Source organism: Oenanthe melanoleuca, chromosome 8, assembly GCF_029582105.1.
Source record: "Oenanthe melanoleuca isolate GR-GAL-2019-014 chromosome 8, OMel1.0, whole genome shotgun sequence".
Classification (NCBI taxonomy): Eukaryota; Metazoa; Chordata; class Aves; order Passeriformes; family Muscicapidae; genus Oenanthe; species Oenanthe melanoleuca.
This window is the reverse complement of record NC_079342.1, coordinates 25,048,079-25,073,919: the sequence shown is the minus strand read 5'-3', so window position 1 is coordinate 25,073,919 and position 25,841 is coordinate 25,048,079. Positions and strand designations below refer to the sequence as shown.

General features: G+C 54.8%; 2 protein-coding genes across 9 annotated transcripts in view; both read left to right on the top strand.

The window, feature by feature from the left end:
* The window catches only part of NOS1AP (nitric oxide synthase 1 adaptor protein), a 39,701-nt gene extending 29,925 nt beyond the window's left edge, over positions 1 to 9,776 (top strand). For 4 of the 8 annotated variants that reach the window (XM_056497669.1, XM_056497665.1, XM_056497667.1 and 1 more), the window contains exons 9-12: positions 1,178 to 1,343; positions 1,826 to 1,975; positions 7,357 to 7,597; positions 7,672 to 9,776. In XM_056497669.1, the coding sequence (XP_056353644.1) occupies positions 1,178 to 1,343; positions 1,826 to 1,975; positions 7,357 to 7,597; positions 7,672 to 8,164 (1,050 nt within the window). In that variant the 3' untranslated portion in view covers positions 8,165 to 9,776. Of the gene's footprint in view, positions 1 to 1,177; positions 1,344 to 1,825; positions 4,670 to 7,356; positions 7,598 to 7,671 lie in introns of those variants that run through there. The other 4 variants (XM_056497668.1, XM_056497664.1, XM_056497671.1 and 1 more) reach the window with 2 other exon arrangements.
* Positions 9,777 to 10,528: 752 nt separating this feature from the next.
* UHMK1 (U2AF homology motif kinase 1) lies at positions 10,529 to 25,138 on the top strand. Its single transcript, XM_056497629.1, has 8 exons — positions 10,529 to 10,923; positions 11,822 to 12,114; positions 14,756 to 14,947; positions 15,718 to 15,812; positions 16,733 to 16,809; positions 20,174 to 20,272; positions 21,114 to 21,202; positions 21,654 to 25,138. Exons 1-8 carry the CDS (start codon positions 10,632 to 10,634, stop codon positions 21,798 to 21,800), a joined length of 1,284 nt encoding a protein of 427 aa, XP_056353604.1. The 5' UTR covers positions 10,529 to 10,631; the 3' UTR covers positions 21,801 to 25,138.
* Positions 25,139 to 25,841: the final 703 nt, after the last annotated feature.

Here is a 25,841-nt window from a genome sequence, read left to right as displayed (position 1 = left end):
AGCTCCAGGCATGGTTCTGTGGACACAGATGTTTGCATGGAGGTAGCTGTGCTGAGATCAGTGCTGCTCTTGCCCGTGGCTCCCTGCAGGCATTGCTTCCCAGAGCCAGGCTGAGCGGGCAGCTCACAGCCCAGAGCCAGCCCCTCAGCAGCACCCTGCCATCCGTGGTGCTGCAGCCCCTCCTTGTGACAGAGCTGCTGCCTGGGCCCTGCTTCTGGGAAAGATGCCCAAACCACAGCTTTTCCAGGGCCAGCTCCACTGCATGTGCCCTCACACACCCACAGCACCATCCAGAGCTGCATCCATCTGGCTGCTCCTGGGCTGCCCTTTCCATGCACATCCCCAGCTCAGTGCTGCCCTTTCCACGCACATCCCCAGCTCACTGCACACTGACAGCTCAATGCTGCCCTTTCCATGCGCATCCCCAGCTCACTGCACACTGGCAGCTCAGTGCTGCCCTTTCCATGCACATCCCCAGCTCACTGCACACTGGCAGCTCAGTGCTGCCCTTTCCACGCACATCCGAGCTCATTGCATCACTGACATCTCAGTGCTGCCCTTTCCATGCACATCCCCAGCTCAGTGCTGCCCTTTCCATGCACATCCCCAGCTCACTGCACCACTGACAGCTCAGTGCTGCCCTTTCCATGCACATCCCCAGCTCACTGCACACTGGCAGCTCACTGCTGCCCTTTCCATGCACATCCCCAGCTCAGTGCTGCCCTTTCCATGCACATCCCCAGCTCAGTGCACACTGACAGCTCAGTGCTGCCCTTTCCATGCACATCCCCAGCTCACCTGCACCACTGACAGCTCAGTGCTGCCCTTTCCATGCACATCCCCAGCTCACCTGCACCACTGACAGCTCAGTGCTGCCCTTTCCATGCACATCCCCAGCTCAGTGCTGCCCTTTCCATGCACATCCCTAGGTCACTGCACCACTGACAGCTGAGTGCTTTGGGCTTTTCCATCAGGGAGGCCAGGGTACAATGTGCTGAGCCCTGGGGTGACACCACCCACATGCTCCCCATCCCATCTGCAGTTCCCACAGGGAATGCTGCTTCGTACAGGTTGGGTGGGGTGCTGGTGAGGCCTGGGACGGGAGCAGGGATGGCCAGAGTCGAAGCCCTTGACCCTGGAGCAGCAGTGCCCTGCTCACCTGCTGTATCCTGTCCAGGTGCACCTGCTGAAGGACCAGCTGGCAGCAGAAGCAGCAGCACGGCTGGAGGCCCAGGCTCGTGTGCACCAGCTCCTGCTCCAGAACAAGGACTTGCTGCAGCACATCTCCCTCCTGGTCAAACAGGTGCAGGAGCTGGAGCTGAAGCTGGCGGGGAACACGACCAGTAAGCGCTGCCGCCCCTTCCTGTCCCATCGCAGCTAGCCAGGGCTGTGGGGGACCTGCATGTGGGTGCTTTTCTCGGGGCTTTTTGTGCATTCCCAGTCTTCTTGTTCAGAGGGATATTTGTGCCCTTCTGGCCTGGCTTGTGTGTGTGCAGCAGGGTGCTTGCATGCAGCGTGGAAGGGCCTTGGGGAGGGCTGTATGGACAGGTAGGCACCTACCTCCATCAGCTGTACGTCTGCTTTCCCCAGTGCCTGCATGCTCCAGGCCAGCTCCATACCTGCCCAATTTGACCTTCCTCTCCAGCAGATGTGGCCACCAGCTCTCTGCAGGAGCTGGGCTGGAAGATAGTTAACTGGCCAGCAGCAGCTCCTGGCATTAGTGACACCAAAAACGCCCCTCAAAAGAGCGAGAGTGCAGAGGCTGATACCCTAACTGTCCCCCAGTGCTGACAGGCTGTGCCTCAGCCGTGCCCTTCTCTTGCAGCAGGCTCGCAGGACAGTCTGCTGGAGATCACCTTCCGCTCCAACGCGCTGCCCGTGCTGTGCGACCCGACCACCCCGCAGCCCGAGGACACGCAGCCGCCGCCGCTGGGCCCCAGCCCGGCCTTCCCCAGCGCCCTGGGCAGCCCCATAGGTAGGAACGACTGCCTGGTGAAGCTGGAGTGCTACCGCTTCCTGCCCGAGGCGGGGCCGCCCGCCCCCGAGCCCGCCCTGGGCAGCCTGGAGCTCATCAAGTTCCGCGAGTCGGGCATCGCCTCCGAGTACGAGTCCAACACGGACGAGAGCGAGGAGCGCGACTCCTGGTCCCAGGAGGAGCCGCCGCGCCTGCTCCACGTGCAGCCCAGGCAGGACCTGGGAGACAGCCTGGAGGATGAGATCGCGGTCTAGGGGTCAGCAGGAGGTGGTGCAGAGCTGCCAGGACCTGCAGGAGCAGCCCCACGGCCCTGGCAGGGAGGGAGGCGGGCAGAGGAGGGAGCGTGGAGGTGAGGATGGAGCCGTGTGCTGAGCTGCAGCATCCCTGCTTTGCAGGCTGACAGCTCCTCGTGCTCCCCCCTGGCCCCATCTCCCTTCAAACTGTGTGTCAAGGTCAGGAAGAGGCCAGGCATTTCTGCTGCTGCTGGGGAAGCAGTAAGGCAGGGGAAGGGTTCTGCTGGGGAATGGAGAGCAGTCCAGGACAGTGAGGGGGCAGCTCCAAGGTGGTGAGCAAGGACAGAGCAGGTGTTCTGGCTCTCTGTGTGCTGGGCAGGGTGGGGACAATAGCAGGGCCGTGCTAGGTGAGGGTTGGTGACGGTGCACTGTGAGAGTGGGTCTGTGAGTGAGACGTGAGGCACTGAGGGACAGTGGGGATGAGCCTGGAAAGGATCTGAAGGGCTGAGATGAGGTTGCTCAGGCTGGCCTGGTGCAGGCAGTTGCTGGCAGGAGGATGTGGCACTTCCAGGACAGGGTTTATCCGTGCCAAGGCAGGTGGAGCCCGCTGCTCTGCCAGGCTGTGGAGCAGAGAGGAAGACACAGTGCAGTGTGGAGCAGGGAGCCAGGGTGTGCAGCACCAAGCTGTGGAGTGTCCTCCCCCTCATTATCCAATGGCTCCTTGGCCCAGCTGTCAGGTTTCAAAGCCTTCCTCGTGCTCTCAAGTCACATTTTCAAGCAGTTCCCATCACCACAAACTCCCTGCTTTGCTTTATAGACAAACCCTCCCATTTCGGAGCAGTTGTTTTGCCCCAGACCAAGGCTGGGAGCTGCAGTGCTGGCATTGGCATTTTCAGGGATGAGCACACTTCCAGCCCTCGATGGGGAGTGAACTGCTGGTGTCTGCAGGGGTGCTTCACCACAGCTCTGGTTTGCACCCTCTGGAAGAGTGAATCCAAGATCTCGGGGTCCCCCACCAGCCCTCGAGACACTTAGAGCTGGAAGCCATCTGTGGGGGCCTCCAAGGGACCCAGAGCTTGTTCCTTTTCTGCAAACACTTTTATCACCTGCCTGGTGCTGAGCCTCTAAGAGGCCATGGTTGAAGGCCATGAACCAAAGTCCTGTTGTCCACCCTGCTTCACGTGGAAGCCCTCGATGAGGTGGGGATTTGGCACAGTTATCTTCCTCCCCATCCTCCCTCCTGTCCTGCTTCTGCTTTGCTTTGTTGCTTCCGTGCTGCTCCTACCTTCGCCAGCTCTGTCTCTGCTCAATCTGCCTGCAGTAACCCCTGGCTGACACCACCTCTTGCTCTCCTCCAGGGCTTAGCCTGGCTGCTGAGGAAGGTCCATCACTTCTCTCTGCCCTGGTCCCCTTGGGCCTGAGGGCTGCTGAGGGGTGATGTGTGGATGAGACCCCCGGGGTCAGCATGAGCTGAGCTATGCACCCTCCACCACGTGAGAGGACTGGATGGACTTGAGGAGCTTAGAGGGTCTAGTGGGGAGGAAAGAAGGACATGTTTAGTGTCCCCAGCAGTGCCCTGGTGTCCAGGGGAGCTCTGCAGCAGCCACCCAGCAGGCAGAGTGTGAGAGGGTGCTGCTTGGTACGTGGTGCTCCTGTCCTCCACATGGCTGTGGGGACAGCTGTGCCACCCCTCTGCTGGGGACCCAGCATCCCACTGCCAGCTTGCAGCAGTTGAAGGCAAAGGCAAGGCTGCTCCATCTAGGAGGAGGACGTGGGCATGGCAGCACGCACAAGGCATGGCACTTAGAGGGCAGCGCAGGGTGGTGGAGCTTGGGCAGGGGTTTCCACGTGGGCAGACATCATTCAGGGGAAAGGACAGCTGCACACACAGGGCAGGTGGAGGGGGAGCCTGAGAGGAACAGCAGCATCCCAGAAGTCTCTTCTCAGGAAGCAGGTGGGGGGAGCCACCTCCTGAGCCACCGCTGGGGCCCATCCCAGCTGCCACACAGATCTGTGTGCCATCCCACACACAGAGCCCAGGCTGTGTTGTGCCATCCCACACACAGAGCCCAGGCTGTGTCCCAGCCCTGCAGGGCTGGCAGGACCAGCTGCAGCCTCGGGCTCCTGCCCATGCTCTGCCCACAAGGGACAGTGGCAGGTGCCCCACAGGCTGGGTGGGATCCTGCCAGCACCATGCTGTGCCATGGGTGTACACGTGTAAATGACCCCTCCTAAGTCAGCACTGCCTCCAGGACTCCTCTCTAGCCTCTCACTTTTGTTATGGACCTTGACAGGGGTTTTATAGCTATATTTTTTGTCCTTTCTTTTCCTACAACTGTCGTATTACTAACTGTTGACTCAATCTATCTGGGAAGCCAATCTGTCAATGTAAGTGCACTTAACCCTTGGGTGTTGTCATTAGTCAACTGGCTTTTGCTAAATAAATCTTTCTATTTCTCAAGGCTTTCTGTTGTCTCTTTCTTCTCACTGACTCTTTCTTTCTGTACTTCTTTCCCTCTCCATGCTGAGTGCCAGCACCAGCAGTGGCATCCTCTGCCCTTGCAGAGACCCCCTCCAACCTGAGCTTCCTCCCCAGCCACAGGATGCCCACGAGAGCAAGGTGCCCCCAGAATATTGCTGCCAGTAGAGGTGTTTCAGTCTTGCCCTTCAGCCACAGCACACCCTTGTCTCAGGGCTGATCCAACAGCTGCAGGGTGCCAGGGGCTTCCTGGCTTCTGCAGAGCCCTCCACGCAGATGTAGAGATGCTAATCAGCACTGCAAGGGGCTCGGGAAGTTTTTGACTGCTGGAGAAGGAAGAGTAGGGAAGAGCCTCTCTTAAAGGATGGCAGAAGTGTAGCAGAGCCCAGGCAGAAGCCGGCTGCTCCTGAAACAATTCATTCTGCTGCTGGCAGGAGTGATGGAGCAGTGCCCTCCCGTGGCAGCCGCCTGGCTGCTGGGGCTGCAGGGACACCCGGGGGCTGCAGGGACACCCGGGGGACTGCAGGGACACTTGGGGGGCTGCAGGGACAGGGACACTTGGGGGGCTGCAGGGACACCGGGGGACTACAGGGACACCCGGGGGGCAGCAGGGACACCTGGGGGCTGCAGGGATCCCTGGGGGCTGCAGGGACACCGGGGGACTGCAGGGATCCCTGGGGGCTGCAGGGACATCTGGGGGCTGCAGGGACACCTGGGGTTTGCAGGGACACCTGGGGGGGCTGCAGGGACACTTGGGGGGCTGCAGGGACACCCGGGGGGCTGCAGGAACACCCGGGGGCTGCACGGACACCCGGGGGGCTGCAGGGACACCCGGGGGGCTGCAGGGACACCCGGGGGCTGCAGGGACAGGGACACTTGGGGGGGCTGCAGGGACACTTGGGGGGGCTGCAGGGACACCCGGGGGGCTGCAGGGACACCCGGGGGCTGCAGGGACAGGGACACTTGGGGGGGCTGCAGGGACACTTGGGGGGGCTGCAGGGACACCCGGGGGGCTGCAGGGGCACTTGGGGACTGCAGGGACACCTGGGGTTTGCAGGTACACTTGGGGGGCTGCAGGGACACCTCTGGGGTTACAGGGACACCTGGGGGGGCTGCAGGGGCACTTGGGGGGCTGCAGAGACACCCGGGGGGCAGCAGGGACACTTGGGGGGCTGCACGGACACCCGGGTGACTGCACGGACACCTGGGGGCTGCAGGGGCACTTGAGGGGATGCAGGGACACCCGGGGGGGCTGCAGGGACACTTGGGGGGCTGCAGGGACACTTGGGGGGCTGCAGAGACACCTCTGGGATTGCACGGACACCTGGGGCTGCAGGGGCACTTGAGGGGATGCAGGGACATCCGGGGGCTGCAGGGACACCTGGGGACTGCAGCCCCCTGTGCCTGGAGCTCCTGCTCTCTGGCCCTCCTGGGAGCTGTGCTGGATCTGGGTGTTGAGCAGCCACGGGGAATATGGGGCAGCTCAACATGCACTGCTGGCACTTGGAAGCAGTGAGTTTGTCCTGGACCATGATCTGGGTGTGCTGCTGGCCAGCCTGTGCCTCTCAGGGGCTGGAAGTCATCTGATGAGCCAGAAGAGAGCTGTCCAAGAGGTTGTCACTTGGCTCACACTCCCGAGAGCTGGAGAAGAGGCTGCCCAGGCACTGCTGGGCGGCTCTTGGTGCAGATGAATAGCTGTAGGGTGAATCCCAGGGTAGATGCTGCAGGTGCAGGCAGGGAGCTCACTGTTCAGCAGGACTGTGGGCCCCAGAATGCAGAGGAAAGGGCCTGCAGTGAGTTGGGGGTCCCTGTAAGAGCCCAGCCCATCATGGGGTTGGGGCAGTGCTGACAGCCCTTCCTCTCTGCCTGTGCCATGGGGTGTGGAGGTGGTTGTCTCTGTCCCAGTGTGTGCCCCTGAGATGCAGAGGTAGAGCTGGGCAGAGGGTGCTGATGGGCAGCGAGGCCCCAGAACAGCACCAGGCTCACCCAGAACTGGCTGGAGCCATCACACACACCCACACTGACATGGAGCCAGGGGGGTGTGAGCTGGCACTCCTGGGGGTACCCTCACAGCTGAAGGACTCTTGCTCAGAAGACATGGTGGAGAAACCAGGGTAGCTCAGAGGTGGGATGTGACTGCAGAGCACCTGCTGCCACCCAGACACCCAGCCTGGCTGAGCTGAGCTGAGGGAGCCATGGTGGGGTGGGCAGTGCAGAGCCCACCCTGTGGGTCCCCAAGAGAAGGCCCCGTGGCTTTACCAGGGTGTGGCTGACAAGGGACCCGCATGTGATCCCATCCCTTCAGACAGCATGACAGGCTTGAGCAGGGGGTGGGCAGCACCCCTCACCTGGCACTGTGGAAGGGACAGGCCTCTTCTCTGGTAAATGCTTGCTCTCTCTCTTTTTCCACAACCTGCTTCCCCAGTCGCATGGTTTCAGGTAAGAGAAGCTCTCGGTGTGTTGGCAGTGCCAGCGTGGAGGCCTGGGCTCGCTGCTACCCTGTCTTGCCCCACGCTGGTCCCCTGTGCATGCACTGCCCTGTGGAGCCTGGCACGGGGAACAGCCTCCCAGAATTGCCCCCAGAACTGTGTTCTCCCAGCGCTGGTGTGCCAGCCGTGCTGGGCTCCCCCCAGCCTGGCTCTCACGCTGTCTGTGCTTTCCCCCTGCAGTGGACCAGAGCCTGTTTGAGAACGCCAGCGCGGTGCCCCCGCCGCGGGCGCAGCCCGTGCCCGGCGCGCCCCAGCCCTGCCGGCCCGCCGGCAGCCAGCACCTCCGCAACCTGGGCAAGGCCGTGGGCGCCAGGGTGAGCGACCTGCTGCGCCGCAGGGAGCCCGCCGGCCTGGGAGCCATGGAGGTGAACGCCAGCGCGGGGGCTGTGCTGGGGGCAGGAGAGCCGGCTGCTGAGGACGGGTGAGTGCCCCGCAGCGTGCAGCCCGCTGGGGTCATTGGGACAGGCCGTGTGAGCTGTGCCTCTGTGCTTGCAGGGCTGTGGGGCTGGATGCCTTTCCCCGGCTGGAACCCCCGCCCCCCATCACCAAGAAGCGCACGCCGCGCGCCCTGAAGACCCCCCAGGACATGCTCATCGCTCCGCAGCCGGAGGGGACCAGCACGAGCAGTGGCACCGAGGAGCCTCCCGAGCCAGCCACGGCCCGCCCTGACCCCACAGAGCAGCAGCTGGGCATGGGGGACCCGTCTCCTCCAGAATGCCCTGGGGTCCCCAGCGTGACGGGCACCCCAGAGCCCAGTGGGGACCAGCCGACCAGTGCCTTACCCGTGCCCGACCTCATCCATAAGGGCAGCCGGGAGAGCCAGTGGCAAGTGGGTGACAGGGCCACTGAGATATCAGCCAGCACAGAGAAGGCCTCATGGAGACCAGGGCTGGAGCACGAGCCAGCGGGGAGCACAGGGCAGCCAGAGCCACGCAGCCCTGGCTGGGAGGTGGAGGGGGCCCATCCTGACCTACTGTCCTTTGAGTAGCAGTGGGTAGCTGTGACAGGGGCACCATGGGGGCTGGCTCTCCCCGACTTGTCTCTCGCTGCCACTTGCCTTTTTGGAGGTGTTTATTTTGGAAAGGGAGAAGCCTCAGGGTGGAAAGAGCCATTGCTGCCCGGTATGGGCTCCGGGCAGCCATGACAACCTGCTTCTCCTCAGATTCCCAGGAGGGGCACAGCCTGTCCTGCCATGGCTTCTGCAGCCCCATTCTGGGCCTGTTCACCCTGGCCAGTGCCAAACTCCTGTTGTGCCACAGTGCCACTGCCACCCTGTCTGCAGCCAGGAGCCTTGCTGAACTGGGGACCAAGGGGGTGGAAGTGCCAGCCTGCCCCAAACCCATCGGCTCTGCTGGAGTGTGGGATCCTGTGAGCATCCCACAAGTGCTACACACTTCCCATGTCTGCACTGGCTGCCTTGGTTCAGAGGATTTCCAAGCTTCCCTGTGCTTGCTGAGATACCCTATCCTGGGGTACCAGCAGGCTCCCCCAGCCGTAGTGCCTGGTGCCAGCGAGCCAGGACTGCAGATGTGCCCAGAGCCTTCTCCAGGTGCTGGCCTCGTGGTGTTTCTGTGCTGAGTGCCATCTCCTTGCAGTGGAGCCCCAGATGCAGGAAACCTGGGCACCTGGGACTGCCAGCTGCTGGCCAGTGGGCTCTGGCAGGGAGCTGAGCTCTCTGTGAGACCCCTTCCAGCTCCTGCTTGTTTCCTGGTCTCATCCCAGCCACCACAGACAGAACTGTCCAGGCAGTTCTGGGCCAGTGTCACTGCTCGCCTTTATTTCCTGGGACAGTAACCTCTGCAGGATGGGGACACGGAGCCACGTGGTCCTCTGATACTGCTGGATGAGTGTTTCACCATGGATTACAGGAGGGGTTAGCCAGCCTGGGGACACCTGTGCCATTGCAAGGAAGCAGCTGTGAGATGGAACTTTCTGCTTAGAGCTTTTATGTGCATCCTCACCACAAAGGTGGTTTTCAGAGGAAAAATTCCCAAGCTCTGGGTTGGGTTGGAGGAACGCAGGAGCTCATGGATGGGCCTGCTCACAGCTCCTTCTGGGCCACGCAGGGTGGTTGGGCTGAAGAAATGACTTCCACCACCCAAAGCCATGCTGTCCCACTGAAGGAAGGAAGCTGTGAGCATGGATCCCGTTGCCCTGGGAGCAGCCACCCATGTCCTGTTGGTGTGGTGATGCTGTGCTGGCGCTGGGGCCCTGCTTTCCTCTGGGAAAGCCCTGCTCAAGAGTGAAGGGATGCAGAGCTGCACAGAGCCCGTGTTCAGTGCTGAGGTGTCCATGCCCTGTGACAATGATCATGCTGTTAATGGCCACCTCCACCCTCAGATACAGGGTGTGTGTGTGTGCTGCCCAGGTCTGCACTGCAGTGTAGGTGTTGATGGAAATCAGGACTTGTAGCCCCTCTGTAAAGAACCAGCATCTTCCATCACTGTGATACCAATGGAACCTTCCCCATAATGAAGAGTTGTCACTCACAGCTGGTCCAGTGCCTCTATTTATGTTGTCAGGGTGCGTGTGTGTGGTTTGGGACAATGGGACAAGAGATGCAGATTGCACAATAAATTTTTTTTTTCTTTTTTTACCCACTGATGTGTGGCATTCTCTTGATGGGAGAGGACACCCTGCACGACCCGGGCACCATCCTGGTGGGGAGCCAGGGAGCGGAGGAGGACTTTGGTGGTGTCGAGATCGGGGTGGAGAACGCGGCTGCCCTGCTGTGCTTGGCACTGAGGGCGCGGGAGTCCTGCCTGGTGTCTGGGCTGAGGGGGTGCCCGGGCTGAGGGGAACGGGATCCTGGGGGTGCTGGGGGGACGAGACCCCGACGGGAACCCCGGCTGGTGTCTGGGCTGAGGGCGTGAGAGCCCCCGGGAAGGCTGAGGGGGGCTGGAGCTTGGCTGTGCCCGGGCTGAGGGGCCCGGATCCCGAGGGTGCCCGAGCTGAGAGACCCCGAGACTATTGAGGGGGCTGGAGCCTGTCTGTGCCCTGATGAGGGACGGGACTCCGAGGCTGTTGAGGGGACCTGACCCCGAGGCTGTTGAAGGGACTGGAGTCTGTCTGTGCCCAGCAGAGGGGACCGGACCCCGCGGCTGTTGAGGGTACCGGAGCCCGCCTGTACCCGGCTGAGGGGACCGGGCCTCGGGGGTGCTGGGGGGACGGGACCCGACGGGAGCCCCGCCTGGTGTCGGGGCGGAGGGCGTGCGAGCCCCAGCAGTGCTGAGGGCGCTGCAGCCGCCCGCAGCGGGCTGAAGGCACCGGGCCCGGGTACCGCGAGCCCCCGCCCGCTCCCGGGCCCAGAGCCCGCCCGCCGGGGGCGGTGCCGCCCGCCGTGCCGCCCCGTTTCCGGTGTCATGGCGGCCGGAGCGCGGCGGCGGCCGGGGCCGGGGCCGGTGCCGGGGCAGCGGCGGGGCGGCGGCGGGACGGCGATGTGAGGCGGGGCGGCCATGTCGGGGTGCGCGTGGGGCGCGGCGCCGCCGCTGCTGGAGGCGCTGGGCCGGCTGTGGGAGGTGCAGGCGCCGCTGGGCAGCGGCTCCTCGGCCTCGGTGTACCGGGTGCGCTGCTGCGGGGACCCCCGGGCCCCTCCCGGCGCCGTCAAGGAGTTCGTGCCGCCCCCGGGGCCGCGGCCCGGCCCCGCTCGCCGCCCCGGCGTCCGGCCGCCCGCCGCCGACTGCGCCGAGTACGGGTTCCGCAAGGAGCGCGCCGCGCTCGAGCAGCTCCGCGGGCACCGCAACATCGGTAACGGCGCCCCCGCACCGCACCCGGCCCCGGGGCCCCAGCACCCCTTCTCGGGCACCCTCTGGCCCCCGAGCGCCCCCAGGGCAGGCTCCCCTGCCGCACTGGTGTCTCCAAACCGCCCTCCCAGCCAGGGGAGGGAGCTCCCTTCCTTAGGGAACACAGGCAGGCTCGCTCCCGAACGCCCCCCGGATTGGCACCCCTGCGCGGGCAGATCTGAGGGCCCCAGCCTGGACACCCCAAAGCAGCTTCCCTGCAGTGCTCCACCCTTCCCTGGGTGCGGGATCTGCAGGTGACATCCCCAGGGTGGGCAGAGCGGGTCTCACTCCTGAATCCTCCTTTGGGCAGAGCCCAGAGCCCCAGCGAGGACTGTGTTCCCTGTGGGACAGCAGTGGGACGGTGTGTTCCCACTGGGCTGCAGCTCCTGGGCTGCCTTCGTGGGTGGGAATGAGCCTGGGAAGGGAGGAAGCTTGTGTGTGAGACGTGATTGCTGGAAGTGCCAAAGTTCATCCACCACTGATACTTGTTGTTGGTGTGAATTGCTTTTTACTGCCATAGTGTGCCTGGACACCCGGACAGCACATGGGTTCTCACTCTGCAAAGTTAGTCATGGGATGAGATTGGCATGTCACTGTGTCCAGTTTGCCCTCTAGGATGTGCTTATCCATGTCCCAGAGACTGTCCTGGAGCACTCCTGGAGCAGGAGCACTTGGCCCTGTCACTTCAGCAGAGCCTGGGGAGTGTTGTGAGACCAGCCTGTCCTCCAAAGTTCGGGGGTGACATGGCTGGTTTTCCCTTGCTTCTTCCTGCCTAGTTCTCTGCACATCACCCAGATGTTAGAGGTGATCTGAGCTGCCTGCCCCAGCTGGTTGCCCATGTCTGTCCCTGTGTCTCGTTGCAGTGACACTCTACGGCGTGTTCACCAACCACTACTCTGCCAATGGCCCGTCCCGCTGCCTGCTGCTGGAGCTGCTGGACATCAGCGTGTCCGAGCTGCTGCTGCACTCCAGCAACCAAGGCTGCTCCATGTGGATGATCCAGCACTGTGCCCGAGATGTCCTGGAGGCCCTGGCTTTCCTGCACCACAAAGGCTACGTGCACGCAGACCTCAAGCCACGCAACATCCTGTGGAGCGCAGAGGAGGAGTGCTTTAAGCTCATTGACTTTGGACTTAGCTTCAAGGAGGGGAATCAGGTTTGGAACGTGCTACTCTTGAGGCAGATGGCTCTGTGTTGAGTTGTGTGGCTCTGTGATGTTTTCCAAGTGACCTGATCTGAGTAGGAGTTGAGCTGGTGCTGAGGGTTTACTGGAACAGACACTGAAGCTGTGTTGCCATTCTCCTTGCATGTCTCTGGTTTCTGTTGGTGTTTTAGCCTTTGTGCTGCAAATTCCAATGTTAATGATGCACTGAGAAAAGTGGTGTCTCAGCTTCCTGGAAAGTTTGCTAGTTTTTATGTGGTCAGATGAGTGGGAGCACCCAGAAATGCAGGATTTCCTTTTATCATCCCTTATCAGGTGTAGTAGTAATCCAGGCTTTGCCATCAGCCTCCCCAGCCAAGTGTGTTATCTCTGGCAGTGTCCTTGTGCTTGCCTTTACTTTCACCCTATCTTCAGCAGCCTCCCTTCCTCAGGAAGTCTGGATGTTTCTTTCCCACAAGTATCGAAAGTGCCCTGGGTGAGCAGTGTCTGTTCTTTACTGACACACACAATCTCTGCCTGTGCTACTCTTTGTCCCATTTGCTGCTCTGCTGCTCAGTCTTCTTGCTGTCAGTTTTGTTGTGGTGATACTGAGTTGTTTGTCCTTGCCCATTTTATTCTCTTTCATGGCTTCTGATGGAAGCAGAGAGCCTCAGGAGGTTCTGCTGTTGGCTTGATAGATCTTCCTTTCACTCCTCCCTCTCTCAGTAGCAGCCTGTGAGGAGTCTCACTGAGACTTTACTCTCATCTTTTCCATCAGGTAACCTTGTATCACACTTGTCTGTAATCACTGGGTGATGGATGATATTTTTTTTCTGTGCCTTCCTACACTGTCCTGGTTTGTCCCTATTCCACGCACTTTACTCACTGAGCAGTTTGAAATTTATATACTTTTTTTACTGGTTTACCTGGTATTGACAGTACAGCCCACTGATTGTGAATATCAGAGGGCTGTGTGGGTGACCTATCTCTGAATTCTTTGGTACAGGAGTTGTTTTTAATGTTTGGACTTCTTAACTCGCCCATGTTGTCTTCAGTTCTCCCACATTCTTGGCTGAGTTTCTGGTGATAATCTGTTGCTGTCTATCAGCAAAATACATGCTCCTGGTGTCCTGTGTCTAATGCAGATATTTTTATTTAATTCAGGTCTGTGTTTTGCTGCTTGCTGTGTGAGTTGCCTCATAATAGTTGATGGGGTGTTCTGTTTGCTTCCAATCTGCCTTCTTTGGGCTGAGTTTCCTTTGCCCTTTCTCAGAAACACACAGGTTGTGTGAGTGAACCTTCTGACCTTGCTTTGAATGTGCACCAGGTACCAGTGTCCCGTCCCCAGCCCTGCCTTGGACTGCAGCCTACATGCATGATTTCCTTATATGAGTCAAAGACCATACTGCTTTTATTTGTGACAACCCTGCCAAGCCTACCCTTATGCAAAATTTCCTGCAATTGCTGTTTAATAGGGAATGGTTTTACAAAGAGCAAGGTCTCAACCGTTTGCAGCTCTCCAAATGCTTTAGGTGGTAGGAGTGAAATTCCATCTTGCACTTTTTGCTGGTGCCATTGACCACAGTGTTTTCTCTGTCTCTGAATGTTGTTTGGGGGCCTGCCAAGTTGCTGCTGTTGCCATGCTGGAGGTTCTACTCTCTGCTGATAGGAGTGGGGACATGGATGAGCAGTTTGTGTATAATTTTTAAGTTCATAAAGCACTTTTGAGCTCTGTTACTGGAAGATGTCTTCTGTAAGCTTTATTTTCACTCAGAGAACCACATAATCTTGGTCTGAATGTATTCTCATGGTAAGAATTCCTAATCCTGTGCCTTATCCAGGAGGAGGCTTGCAGGTTCTACCATCATCCCTTGAGTTGCACCAGTGTGTCTATAATGAGTCTCCCTACATGTTAAAAAGACCCAGTGTGCAGTTTGTCTTTGGGCACTTCAAAGACTTGGCTGGACAAAGCCACAGCTGGCAGACCAGGTATTGCCTGGCAGCAGGAGACTGGAGCCTTCAGAGCAGCCCCTCCAGCCAGTACTTGTGTGATTCTGTAATTCCCAGTTTTCTCTGGAGCAGGCAGCGTGTGGGCATTTCCTCTTGCTGTGCCAGCCACAGCAGCTGGGCAGGTATTGATTGCTGCAGCACTTGAGGCTTCCAGGGAAGAGGTGCAGGGGAAGTGCCTTGGATGATTTCCTTGTCTGAGCACTTCAGCTTCTTCCAGAGAACATCAGCACCTGGATAATGGCAGCTGGGCTGGCTGTGCTCTCAGGCAGCCAACGGGGGAGCGTATTGTGGGTGTTCAACCCTCATCCCAAAATTTCCAGCATCATCTGCATGTAGGAGAGGTTAAGGGGCCAGTCCACAGGGACATCCAGCCCCTTCCTCCAGCAGTGCTGTCTTTCAGAGGTCAGATGTTAGTGCTGTTTTGCTCAGAGATGTTTTTCTTCCAGACAGTCCTGTTTTTCCCTCAGCTTATTAGTGCAGGGAGTTGAACTTCCTGCCCTGCATAGCTGGGTCTGCAATGCTTTCTTCCAATTTAGCAGTAGTATTTTGGGGACCCCTTTGGAGGGATATCAGAATTGATTTAAGGATGGAACAGAGAACCTGAGTGTGGAAAATGAGCTTTTTCCATGTGTTTGTTTACCTGTAGGATGTGAAATATATTCAAACAGACGGGTATCGGGCTCCAGAGGCAGAACTGCAGAACTGCCTGGCACAGGCAGGGCTCCAGAGTGAGACAGAGTGCACCTCTGCTGTGGATCTGTGGAGTCTGGGAATCGTTCTACTGGAAATGTTCTCAGGAATGAAACTGAAACATACAGTCCAATCTCAGGAATGGAAGGTGAGACGGTTCTTGCTTGCACCAAATGAATCCTTCTGCTTCTTGTCCCTAATCTGGATTTGTGAGGTAGCCCCTGGCAACTAGCTAGTGTTTCCAGCATGTTTATCTAATCCTATTGCCTTGAGAATTAAGGTTCCTGAGCTTTAAAGACCCACCTGCCCTGTGGGACTGGCATGTCTGAATGCTGCTTGTGTTCAGGTTACTGAAATAGGAGTGTTCCAGGAGTCTCTCTCTGGAGCCTGTGGCTTGCCTGGATTTGGCAGGCAAGCTGTGCTGGCTGTAGTTGTGGCATAGGAGGAAGAACAAAATCAGTGATCAGCTGATGGCTGTCAGCTAGTTCAGCAGCACAATGGCAGGGGAAATATTTGCTGGCTTTAGTTTAATGTTACTGTAATTTGGGGATCTTCTTGTAAGTCTGTATTTTGGGAAGACAAGAGGAAAGCTCTATATTGTGAGCCTGGAGCCTGACTGTCCTCTGTTCTGTGTGAAATAACTTTTTGTGTTCCCCTTCCTAGAAAAAGCATCACAGTTTCCACAGCAACAGCAAAGTTTCCTGTATGTGGAAGTTTCCAGCTTTTGCTGACAAATGGGGAAAAGTTGATTTGATGTGAGCCTGCTAGTTTAACATGTGAGGCTTGGGCATTGGGGATCCCTCACAAAACCCCAGAGAACCACAGCCCTGTGCATCCACTTTGGAAAACGATAGGATATTGCAAGCCTTGCACAGTCTGGTTTTTACCTCCCTAATCAGTGTTTCTTTTTCTTTCCAGACAAACAGTTCTGCCATCATTGATCGCATATTTGCCAGTGAGGGGGTGGTTAATTCAGCCATTCCAGCTTATCACCTCAGAGACCTTATCAAAAGGTACTGTAGCATATTTGATAACTGTTGATTAAAGATATGCTCTGTAAAGCCAAGCCTTGCTCTTAGCAGCTTAGAGCCCACACCTAACACTTCCTTTTCTTTTTTTTTTTTAATTTCCTACTATGCTGGTAACAAGGTCAAGCATTAGCAGAGATGTTTCAGTTCCTCTGATTTTGGCACACTTTGGAGTAAGCACACAGAGATTATCCGTCATGATGTCGATCATTTGCTGTTTCAGTTCTTTGTACTTGCAGCTGAGAGATTGTGTTTGGGGAAAACTGCAGACTTTGCTGCTTTTGGGGATTGTTACCATAAAAATGAGGGAGGGGGCAGAAAGTGCTGCTCTCCACTGCTGCCAAGATTCAAAGGCACTTTTGCAGTTCTCCTGAGGAGTCTGCCAAGGGGATTGTTTTCAGTGTCCTGTGACTGTGCTCTGAGGCTACAGAGGGAATGAGGACAGCTTGGCAGAAATAGCATTGGGAGCCCCTGGTAAAGCCAAGTTAGGAATATTCTCAGTCAAGCTCTAGGTTATTAGCTGCTTTGAATCCCATTTGTGAAAAGATGTGGGAGCACCTTGGAGTGTGATCACTCTCATGGGACTGCATGTATGCCTGGGGTGTATGATGAATGGCCTGAGGATGTGGAGCTGGAACATGCTGTGTTCCTTGTAGACTTGTAGGTGAGCAATTTTCATTATTTGGTGCTGAAAGACATCAAGAAGGAAAGCCTGCTCTGCCATCTACCCAAAATGCTTTCAGGGGATCCTTCTCGTGTGCTTCAGCTGCAAATTGCAAGATGTGCTTCCCATTCTTCTCCTTGTGCTATAACCACCCCAAAGAGAGGGTGTTGCACTATGCTGAGTGGGATGTGTCAGTGCAGGAATGTCACATGTGTGAACATAAAGGTGTCTTCTCTTGCAGCATGCTTCATTGTGACCAAGGAAAACGAGCCTCTGCTGAGAAGGCTTTGTGCAGCCCATTCTTCAGCATTCCCTTTGGTAAGCTGTGGCCCCTGCTCAGGACTCTCTCAGCATGTGCTGGAAGCAGCACAGAGGGCAATTAACTGTTGTTTTAACTGTTGTTTCTTGGTCTGGCCTTGTTGTTGCTCCTCTGTGGCACTTGCCAGCTCTCCATGGCACCACAGGAGGGAGGTCAGAGTGATGCCTGTGCTCTCAGTGCTGCCCTGCTCTTCCAGCCCCACAGGCTGTCACTTTTTCCTAGCTGGACTCTGCTCTCAAGAGTGTATTGACAGCAGCATTCATCTGAGGGCACAGAAATAACCAAGATATTTGCCTAACATTCTGACTGTTGAGGTGCTTTTGAAGAATGAAGTGCTGTTTATGGTGAGTGGATGGGTTTTCTTACCCCAAGTGTTTCCCAGTTCAGAAATCACCAGGAATGTGAGTGCCTGGGGCAGTGGTGGCTGCTGCCTCTGCACAGGTCAGACAGTCCCAGTGTGTTTGTGGTGTGAGCCTGTTTCTGCAGTGACTGGCCTGCAGTGACCTACCTGGCAGGTCATGGGCAGATGTCACTGTCACGTTCATCTGGTGCTGTCCCTTTGATTTAATAAAGCAGTGGTGTTTCCTCAAGACCTCCTCACGTGCCTTGCAGGCAGTCAGCAAAGGTGGGCTGGAACCTCCTGCTTAGGCTTGTGTCCCTCCCTGTCTTCTGTTCCAAATGCAGCTCAGTAGCATTCTCCAGAGCTTGTCTGATTTCCAGAGCACCAGTGGTGAGCTGTGCATCCACGTTTTCTGCAGCATAAATTAATGCTTCAGGCTGAGCTAGCATTTCCCCTGCTTTTCTTAAGCTCCTTGCTGTACCTTGCAGCAAAGATTAAGTACTGCTTCTTACAGATACTGATATTTCTGTATGTTAGGCAAAGGTGACAAATTCATTCCTATTTTCAAACTTCATGTGTGTCTCAGAAACTGGGGCTGTTCTAATCAAAGCTGAACCTTGCAGCCAGGACTGCTTTAGAGCAGAGGGAATTGTATATTGGCAGTGCTTCCTGGGCTGGTTTCAAACACACAGACCTCTAACTGTACTGAGGAAGGTGCTTCTGTGGTTAGTGCTTGGAGTTTATATAACAGCTGCCATTTTTCTTAGTTCTCTTTGCTGCTTCTTTTCTTTGCCAGCCTTGCACATACGCTTGTCTGCACAAAGAAGCATTTACTGCTGCTTTCCCAGCACGTCAGAAAGTGATCTGTCCTTGCCTTTCACTTGGACACAACTCTTCTGTTTAGAGCAAAGACAGCTGAGAATAGCTTTCCTTGTCATTTACAGCTAAATCTTGACTTTCCTGTTCATCAGGTTCTTTCCTGTGTTGTCAGTGTGGTTGGTGTCACCTGGCATTTGCAGAGGAGCTGGGCAGAAGGCACCTCCTAGGGCAGAGGGGGATTGTCAGAAATGCATTTGTCACTGGGGTACAACACCAGGTGTCTCTTAGTTCTCTGAGGGGTTGGTTTGCCTTATTCTCTGTAAAAAGACATATGAAATGAAGGACAGGTTTGCTTCAGTGTCTGTCTTTTCTCCCAGGTAGCAAGGGACAGGGCAAGAAAAAACAGCCTCAGGTAGCAACAGAGGAGGTTTAGATAGGTTGTCAGGAAAAACATCTTCAGCAAAAGGGTTGTCAGACATAGGAACAGGCTGCCCAGGGAAGTGGTGCAGTCACTATGCCCATTAAAAGATGTGCAGATGTGGCACCAGGGGACATTGTTTAGTGGTGGGCTTGGCCATGCCAGGTTTCAGCATTTAAAAGGTCTTTTCCAACTGAAATGATTCTGTGATTCTGTGAATAAAAAGATTGGCATATAAGACCATGGTGACACTTAAATGTTTTTTCAGCCTTCAGTTCATCTGGTGTGTCTTGGTTGCAAATAGTCCTGTGGAAGAATAGAACTGGAGGTGCACTAGGAGCTGGAGCATGTCTGGTGATCTAAAGGCAGCACCCTTCTTCAAAGGGCTGCCCTGAGAGCTGTCTGGGTATCATCTGTACTGATAAGGCCTTTCACACTCTGAGCTTTTCCTAAGGGCTCTTCCATGACAGGCAGGAGATTCACAGCATCTGTGCTTGCCTTGCATCTCTTCTTGCACTGTGAGATCATCATCTGACTGTGCCTGGCAGAGATGTCAGCTCCCTCACAGGCATTGTGTGCTTAGCTGGGAGAAGTATTTCCTAGGAAATAACAGCTCACTTTGCAGGCAGAGCCAGGAGGCTCAGACTGGGGGAATGAGACCATTTCCCTCTTCTCTTCCCTCTCACTGTCAAGTGGCAGAGCTGTGAAGTCCTGCTATTGTGTTCAGCTGCTGTAGCTGCCAAAACAAATAAACATATCAACACTCTCCAAGTACTGCAAGTTGGGTTGCCCAGATCTTAGATTCAATAGTGGCTTGTTACTAGCGTGCAGGAACATGAAACCAAGCTTTTTTTTCCTGCAGAAGTGACACTTCTGTGGCTTTGAGTTTCTAGAGAGCTGATTATCGTCAGAATGTGACTGTCACAGCTTGTCATTAACCTTTTCTCCTTGACTGTTGCCTTCTCCCACCATGGCATCTATGCTGCCCTGCTCCAGGCCACCCTGGAGCTGCTTGTTTTCTAGAGCCAAGTGCCCCATGTCCAGCACCCAAAGGGCTTCATTTCTGCTCCTGAGAAGTCCTTCACAGGATCACTGCTCACACACCTTGTGGCCGTGCCTGATTCTACAGCAATGCATTGTTCAAGTAGCTTAAGTATGGTGGTCTTCAAAACAGTGGATTGCAGCTGGGTTTTAAGGGGAGGAGGGGTTTATGTGGTGTTCAGGGAGGAACTAAAAGATACTCTAAGGAGATCTGAGGCCTGTGCCTTAGAACAGCTGAAGAATGGGAATTGGAGAAGCTGGCCAGCCTGTTTTCAGCTTGTCTGGAAGCAGTGATAGGAGAGGCAATTGTAGAGCATTCCTTTGATCTTCTCACATCTCCATATAGATGGGGTAGTTTGTTCAGCTAGCATAGTTCTTGAGGTCACATCAGTTTCTGAGACTGGCTAAGCAGACACAATTCTAGCCTTAATTTGAAAAACAATTTCAGATGCTGGCCTCAGAATAATTGCAGAGTGCAATTATTGGCATTAGATAGATAGATATAACTATATCTGTATATATATAGAGAAAGAGAACCCTTTGGAAGAGTCTCTCACTGTACGAGTAAAGATAAGATGGAAATGGAGAATTCAGACTATAAATGCAGTTAATAGTGGAGAGAAGCAAAACTGTACTGCAAAGAGCAGCAAGTGCTTGAGTATCACAATGCATATTGAGTCAGCTTCCTGTTAGCTCTCTCATTTGACATTGACTTTGTTTCTTTAATTCTGTGGGTGTCAAACAGCTCCCCATATTGAAGATTTGGTGATGCTCCCCACTCCTGTGCTGAGGCTGCTAAATGTTCTAAGTGATGCTTCTCTGCAGTGTGAAGAAGAATATGAAGGTTGGTGCAATTCCCATATAGCAGTGTTGTCTTACACACTCTGTTTTCTGTGGCTTTGGGAATGTGACAGCAAGCAGGTGAGCAATTAATAGGCACAAGAAAATAGGCAGCAAACAGAGCTGCCCAGCTGAGCTTTGGTTGCAGGGGGTCAACTGCACCAACAGAGAATGGACTGAGATTGAGAGAGACAGCAGAACTTGTAGAGAATTCTTGAAGTACCCCAGATTTAAAAAAAAAAAAAAAAAAAAAAAAAAAAAAAAAAAAAAAATTTCTTCTTTGGTTAGATGCCCACCAAATTCTCAGTATGTACAGGACTCTGAAGCCCAAGACCACAGATCCTTAAAAATTTGCTAATGAACTTGCCCAGGATCTCAGCAGAGAACTAAAATATCTCACTGGAGTTCCTGAAGTGTGGTGGATGGCAGGCATGGTGGTGGGATTTGCGTTTCTGTGAGTGGCACAAATGACAGAGCTCTGGGGACATGAGCTGAAAGGCCAAGTTCTGCTCACACAAAGAAGGGCTTGTGCCAGCTCCTTCAGCCCCCCTCCTCCAAGTGCCACAGCAGGCACTCCTAAATCCCCCATGTTTTAGCTACTGGAACCTGCTGCTGGAGGTTCACTGCCTGCAGAGCTCAGTTCCTGAGACTCAGTTCAGACATTTCCATCTCATTACATGGTCATTAAGTAGCGTCAGCTTCTGCTGTGTCACCTCGTGCTTGTTTGTTTTAAATAGAGAGGAAAGTAGTATTTGTTGTCTGGGTGTTCTTGATGTGTTCATCTCAGCTTCACTTGTTTCTTGGCTCAACCTAGTTTGCAAAGTGAAAGCTCTTTCTTTTCCCAGATATCCTGGAAGACATAAGGGAGGAGTGTCAGAAATACGGACCGGTGGTTTCCTTGCTTATTCCAAAGGAGAATCCTGGTAAAGGCCAAGTAAGTGAGTAGAGGGAAGAGGCTGTATGTGTGTTCCTATGTGCACTCCATGTGCTGCAGGACTGCTGCTCAGTGCCTGCAAATCTCCTGGCTGATGGCAGTGCTAAAAATAAATGGCTGTTTTGAAGAGCAGGACAGGTTCCTTCCTGGTTATGTAAGGTTGGCCAGTCAGCTTTAGCATGGATGGAAGGAATGAGAGGGAGAAGCCAATGAGTGGGAGAGGAATTGTTGAGGGTGTAGACCACCAGCATACTTCCTCCTGTCTTACCAAAGGGAGGAGCAGGAGATGAAATCCCAGTTTAGAGATTAGACTCTAAGCTCCAGCGTCCTCTGCTCAACCAAGGATGGAGAGGAAAAATTTGTTTGGGGATGGTTTTCCCCTATTGCAGGGGTGGGAGGGGGCAAGTGGCATGGTGCACTGGAGGTCCTACTTCTCCTCTCTCTCTTTCAGGTCTTTGTTGAATATGCAAATGCTGGTGATTCCAAAGCTGCCCAAAAAATGCTGACTGGAAAGATTTTTGATGGCAAGTTTGTTGTGGCTACGTTTTACCCACTGAGTGCCTATAAGAGAGGATATCTGTACCAAAACTTGCTGTAGGCAGTAGCAACAATCAGGAGAGTTGTCTTGCTCCTCTTCCTCACGTTTTACAGTTGAATGTGCAAAAGAGCTTCCTAGCCCTGCTTCCCAGTCGTCTGTGAAGGAGAGGTGCAAAGGATTTGAATGGGCTTTGAAACTTCCCTGCTGCTTTGTGATGTGCTGAGGAGGCCGGGACGCTTTGGCGTGTGCTTGTGTGTGTGCTGTGCTTGCTCGTTTACAGGGGGCGTGGCTCTGCCCGGGGCACTGGGCTGGCAGCAGGGGACAGGGGCAGCCTGGGAGGCCCAGCAGATCCTGGCAAGGGCTTCTCCCTGACTGGAACTGAGACCAAAGTTTTGGCCTTAGCACTGGGCTTGGCTTGGGGGAGAGCATTTCTTTGTTAAGCTTTCCTATAATGCAAGTCCTTCTCTCCTGTGTTGGGGGAGGAAGAAGAGGAGGAGGAAGGCTTGCCTGCTTTTTGATGATACCTGTTATAAATAAGGAAGCAGAAACACCATCCTCTCTAAAGCAGACCAGGAGGGCTTTTGAGTCTTCCCCTCACCCAGAGCAGAAGGGGGCAATGCAGTTGGATCTGCTGAGCCTGTGGGATTACCCTGTTGTCCTGACCTGAGCAGAGCCGTGCAGCTGGGCTGGGCAGTGAGGTGTGGATGATGCTGCCTGTGGGGAGCTGAGCTTGCTTGTATGCCTGGGGTGGGCTGGGACTGACTGGGAGACCTGGTCAGAGCAGTGCCAGCCTCAGTCCCAACACAACCTGTAAGCACTTTGTAGCCTGAGTAGATGTGAAAACCCCACCATGTGGATTCATCTTTCTAGCACATACCCTGTGCTGGCACTGATGCTCCTAGCTCTGATGCCAAATCATCTGTGATATGTAAGCGTCTTTGGGTGATATTTTTGGGAAGGAGTGCTACAGCACACAGTATTCTTCGTGTCACAGCAGGACTCCTGCCTTGGGAGTCTTACAAGAACAAATATTTGTCTGTTGTAGGTCCCACGCTTGGCTTTTCTGTGTTGTGCGTTTTGGTTTTGCATTAACCCATTAAGACTTGTAGATTAGAAGCACTGACACTTTTGGTCCTTCATAGGTTACAAAAAGGGCTTGAGGCACTCTGAGATCCTGTACTGAAAGGGCTTAATCAGTCATCAGACTGGACTAGCCAGGAGAAGGTGTTTCACAGTGTCAGGGACAGCAGCCACATGCCTTGGGGGAAGGCACTGTGGTGAGCAGCATCACCTCCCCCAGAGCACGCTCTGCTCCCGTGGCTGCAGTCAGCTGCTGCCCTGGGGCAGGCAGGGGCTGTTTCCCAGGGATTTCCAAACCCATGCACCCAGCAGAGCCTCTCCCTTCAGGGTGGGCACTCTGCTCCTCATGGGCATAGTGTGAAACAATCCTGTTTAGAGAGTCACCAGTGTGTTCTGGCCTGTGGTCTTGGTCCCAGTTTTATCGAGGTGAAAGCCCTCCTGAATTCTTTCCTTCAGATGAAATACTTGTGGACAGCTGCCTGAACCATCCCTGACCTTCCTTGGAATAATACCTGAATTACCTTGCAGTTTACTGTTTGCATCTTATTGATGCTGGACTTGCTGGAATCCTGCACTTAAAAAGTTCCTCTTGATTTTTTGCCTTGTGTGTGGTGTGTCAGGAGATCCAATGTCTGTAGCATTTCACGAGTCTGAGTTGCTCTCTGTGCTGGTGTATAGTCCTGTCTACTGTGGCCCTTACCAAACTCCCTCAGAAAGGACCAATCTCTGAATTCTTCTGTTGCCTTTGAGATGGTGGGCTTGCCAGGGGAAAGAAAAAAAATAAAATCCCACAATGAGTTTTAAGGTGTGATTTGCTGATCAGATTTTTCTGGGAATGATGCTACTTTGGTGTACATAGCTGTTCCTCAGCCTTTGCATAGGTGGGGTATGTGATTCATTGCTTTTAATTTATCTGTCCTTTTAGTGAAGCACCTTTTAGTGTCTGGGAGGAATGGAATGATTAACTGGGTGAGGGTTTTTCCTATGTGGAGAGCAGTGTTTAGAGTATGGTTGGGTCTTGGCTGATCTCCTGAGCTCTGTGTTCCTGCTGTCCCTGCAGGTTCAGCCAGGGGTCAGAGCACTTTGGTCCAGACATGCTCTTGTTGAATGGCACCATGTCAGCAGCACTGAGCTGGCAGGAGCAGACCCCAAAGCTCCTGCTCTGCTGGGTGCCAGCCCAGGTGGGGCCACTGGGAGCTCCCCTGGGTGCAGGGTGTGAGGTCTGTCACCTACAGCAGCACTGGTGCAGGGAGATGCTGGGATGCAGGAATGGAATTAAATGTGTTTAAGGTTCTCACATACATGTGTCTGGGACTGTGAGCAGCTCTGTCATCTTTCAAGCATGACTTTTTCAGCCAGAATTTTTTCAACTAAAGATAAAGCTGTGCCAGGATTGATCTTCAGAGAGGAACTATGGCCTGTTCCTGCAGCATGGCAGCTGTTCCACCAGTTTGGCTGGGGTTTTGTTCAGCTTCTTTAATGGGAGCTAAGTAAATCCTCAAAATGCAAACTCCTGCTACCAGACACTTTTTCTCCAGATGTTCATTGACCAGGCTTGAGCACTGAGCTGGGTAAAAACCCTAAAGCTGCTTTTCTTTATATTCCTCCTGGCAAGAGTTGAAGATACTGATCTCAGTCCTGTCACTGGATGCACTCTTCTGCAGGCTGTGGGGTACTGGGAGGTTTAGAAGCGTTGTATTGTTATTCCTCACCCTCTGCCTTCAAAGACTTTTTCTATCAAGATGAAGCTCACTCTGGTGTCTCAGACCTGTTGGTGTCTTGGCATGAGTTTTAGCCCTGCTAAAACCTCTGAGTTCCTTAACTCTAGATTGTATCTGAAGTGTGCATGGCGATTCAGTCCAAGGTGTCTATTGTAGTGTGTCTGGGATGGGCCTGGCTTTCTTCATCTCCAGATTACTGCCTGCTTGAGGTGCACAAGTGTTGAGGCTTTCCACTCAGATGCTCGCTGGGTTTCCTGGTCTGTGCTGTTCCCCCTGGTAACCCTTGGTGTAGCACCAACCTGCACATCCTACCCTAGCCATAGGGTAACTGGTGTTGAAATCACTGGCCAAAGCACAAGTCAGCTCCAATCTTAGCTGTACTCCTACTTATTCTCCCTGGTGTTCAGCCTCTAGCAGCACAGCCTGAGCACGGTGTTGTAGCCAGGTTTTCCCAGAGGGTTCAGTACACTTGCTGCTGCTGTGCCGGATCCTGTACCCACGTGCCTCCCTTCGGGTTCGATGTCAGCTCTTGTATCCCTCACTGCTGAGCAGATGTGTGCTTGATCCAGGTGATTAATAAACGATGCTTCAGTACGAGCTGCTTGTCCAGCGTGCCCTTCTTGTGGGACACAAACGCCACAGAGCTGAGCAAGTTCTCTGTCCCCGAGCACCAGGGGGGACAGGGTTGTCACCCAGCGTTGGTGTCTGCCAGAGCTCCTTCCAGTTCCAGTGAGGGGTGCTCGTAGCTGTGGGATGGAGGGGGCTGTTAACATCATTATTAGGCTTTAACACAAAACCAGTTCATCTCAGGAGGGGGATTTCATGGCAGCTGGTGGCTCAGCACAGGACATCTTCCCCATCTCCTGGGGTTGACAGGGGATATGCCAAGTATCACTTGGAATTACCATCAAGTCCAGGAAATCTGGATGTCTCCATTCTACCTCCCCATTCTCCATCCCCCTTAGCATGTGTGTGTATGGGACATCATCTTAGAATGCGTTTCAAGTCCTCCCAGCCGCCTCCAATCCAAGGATCAGTAACTGTGACTTACCCTATAATTTCCGTACTGTTATAACTCCCGTTAAGACGCTAATAAAAATCCTCACTTTCCTCTAACTGTACCCCCGGTTAGCTGTGCACAGCCCCACGCAGGGCTCAGCCTGGCCGGACCCACCGTGTCCCCTCCCGGTCACTCGGGGCTCGGTTCTTGCGGCAGCACCGCTGACTCACGGCCCGCAGGGGCGCTTCCCAGAAGGAAGGCAGCAGGGGCGAGCCGCCTCTGACGCACAGCCTGCCCGGG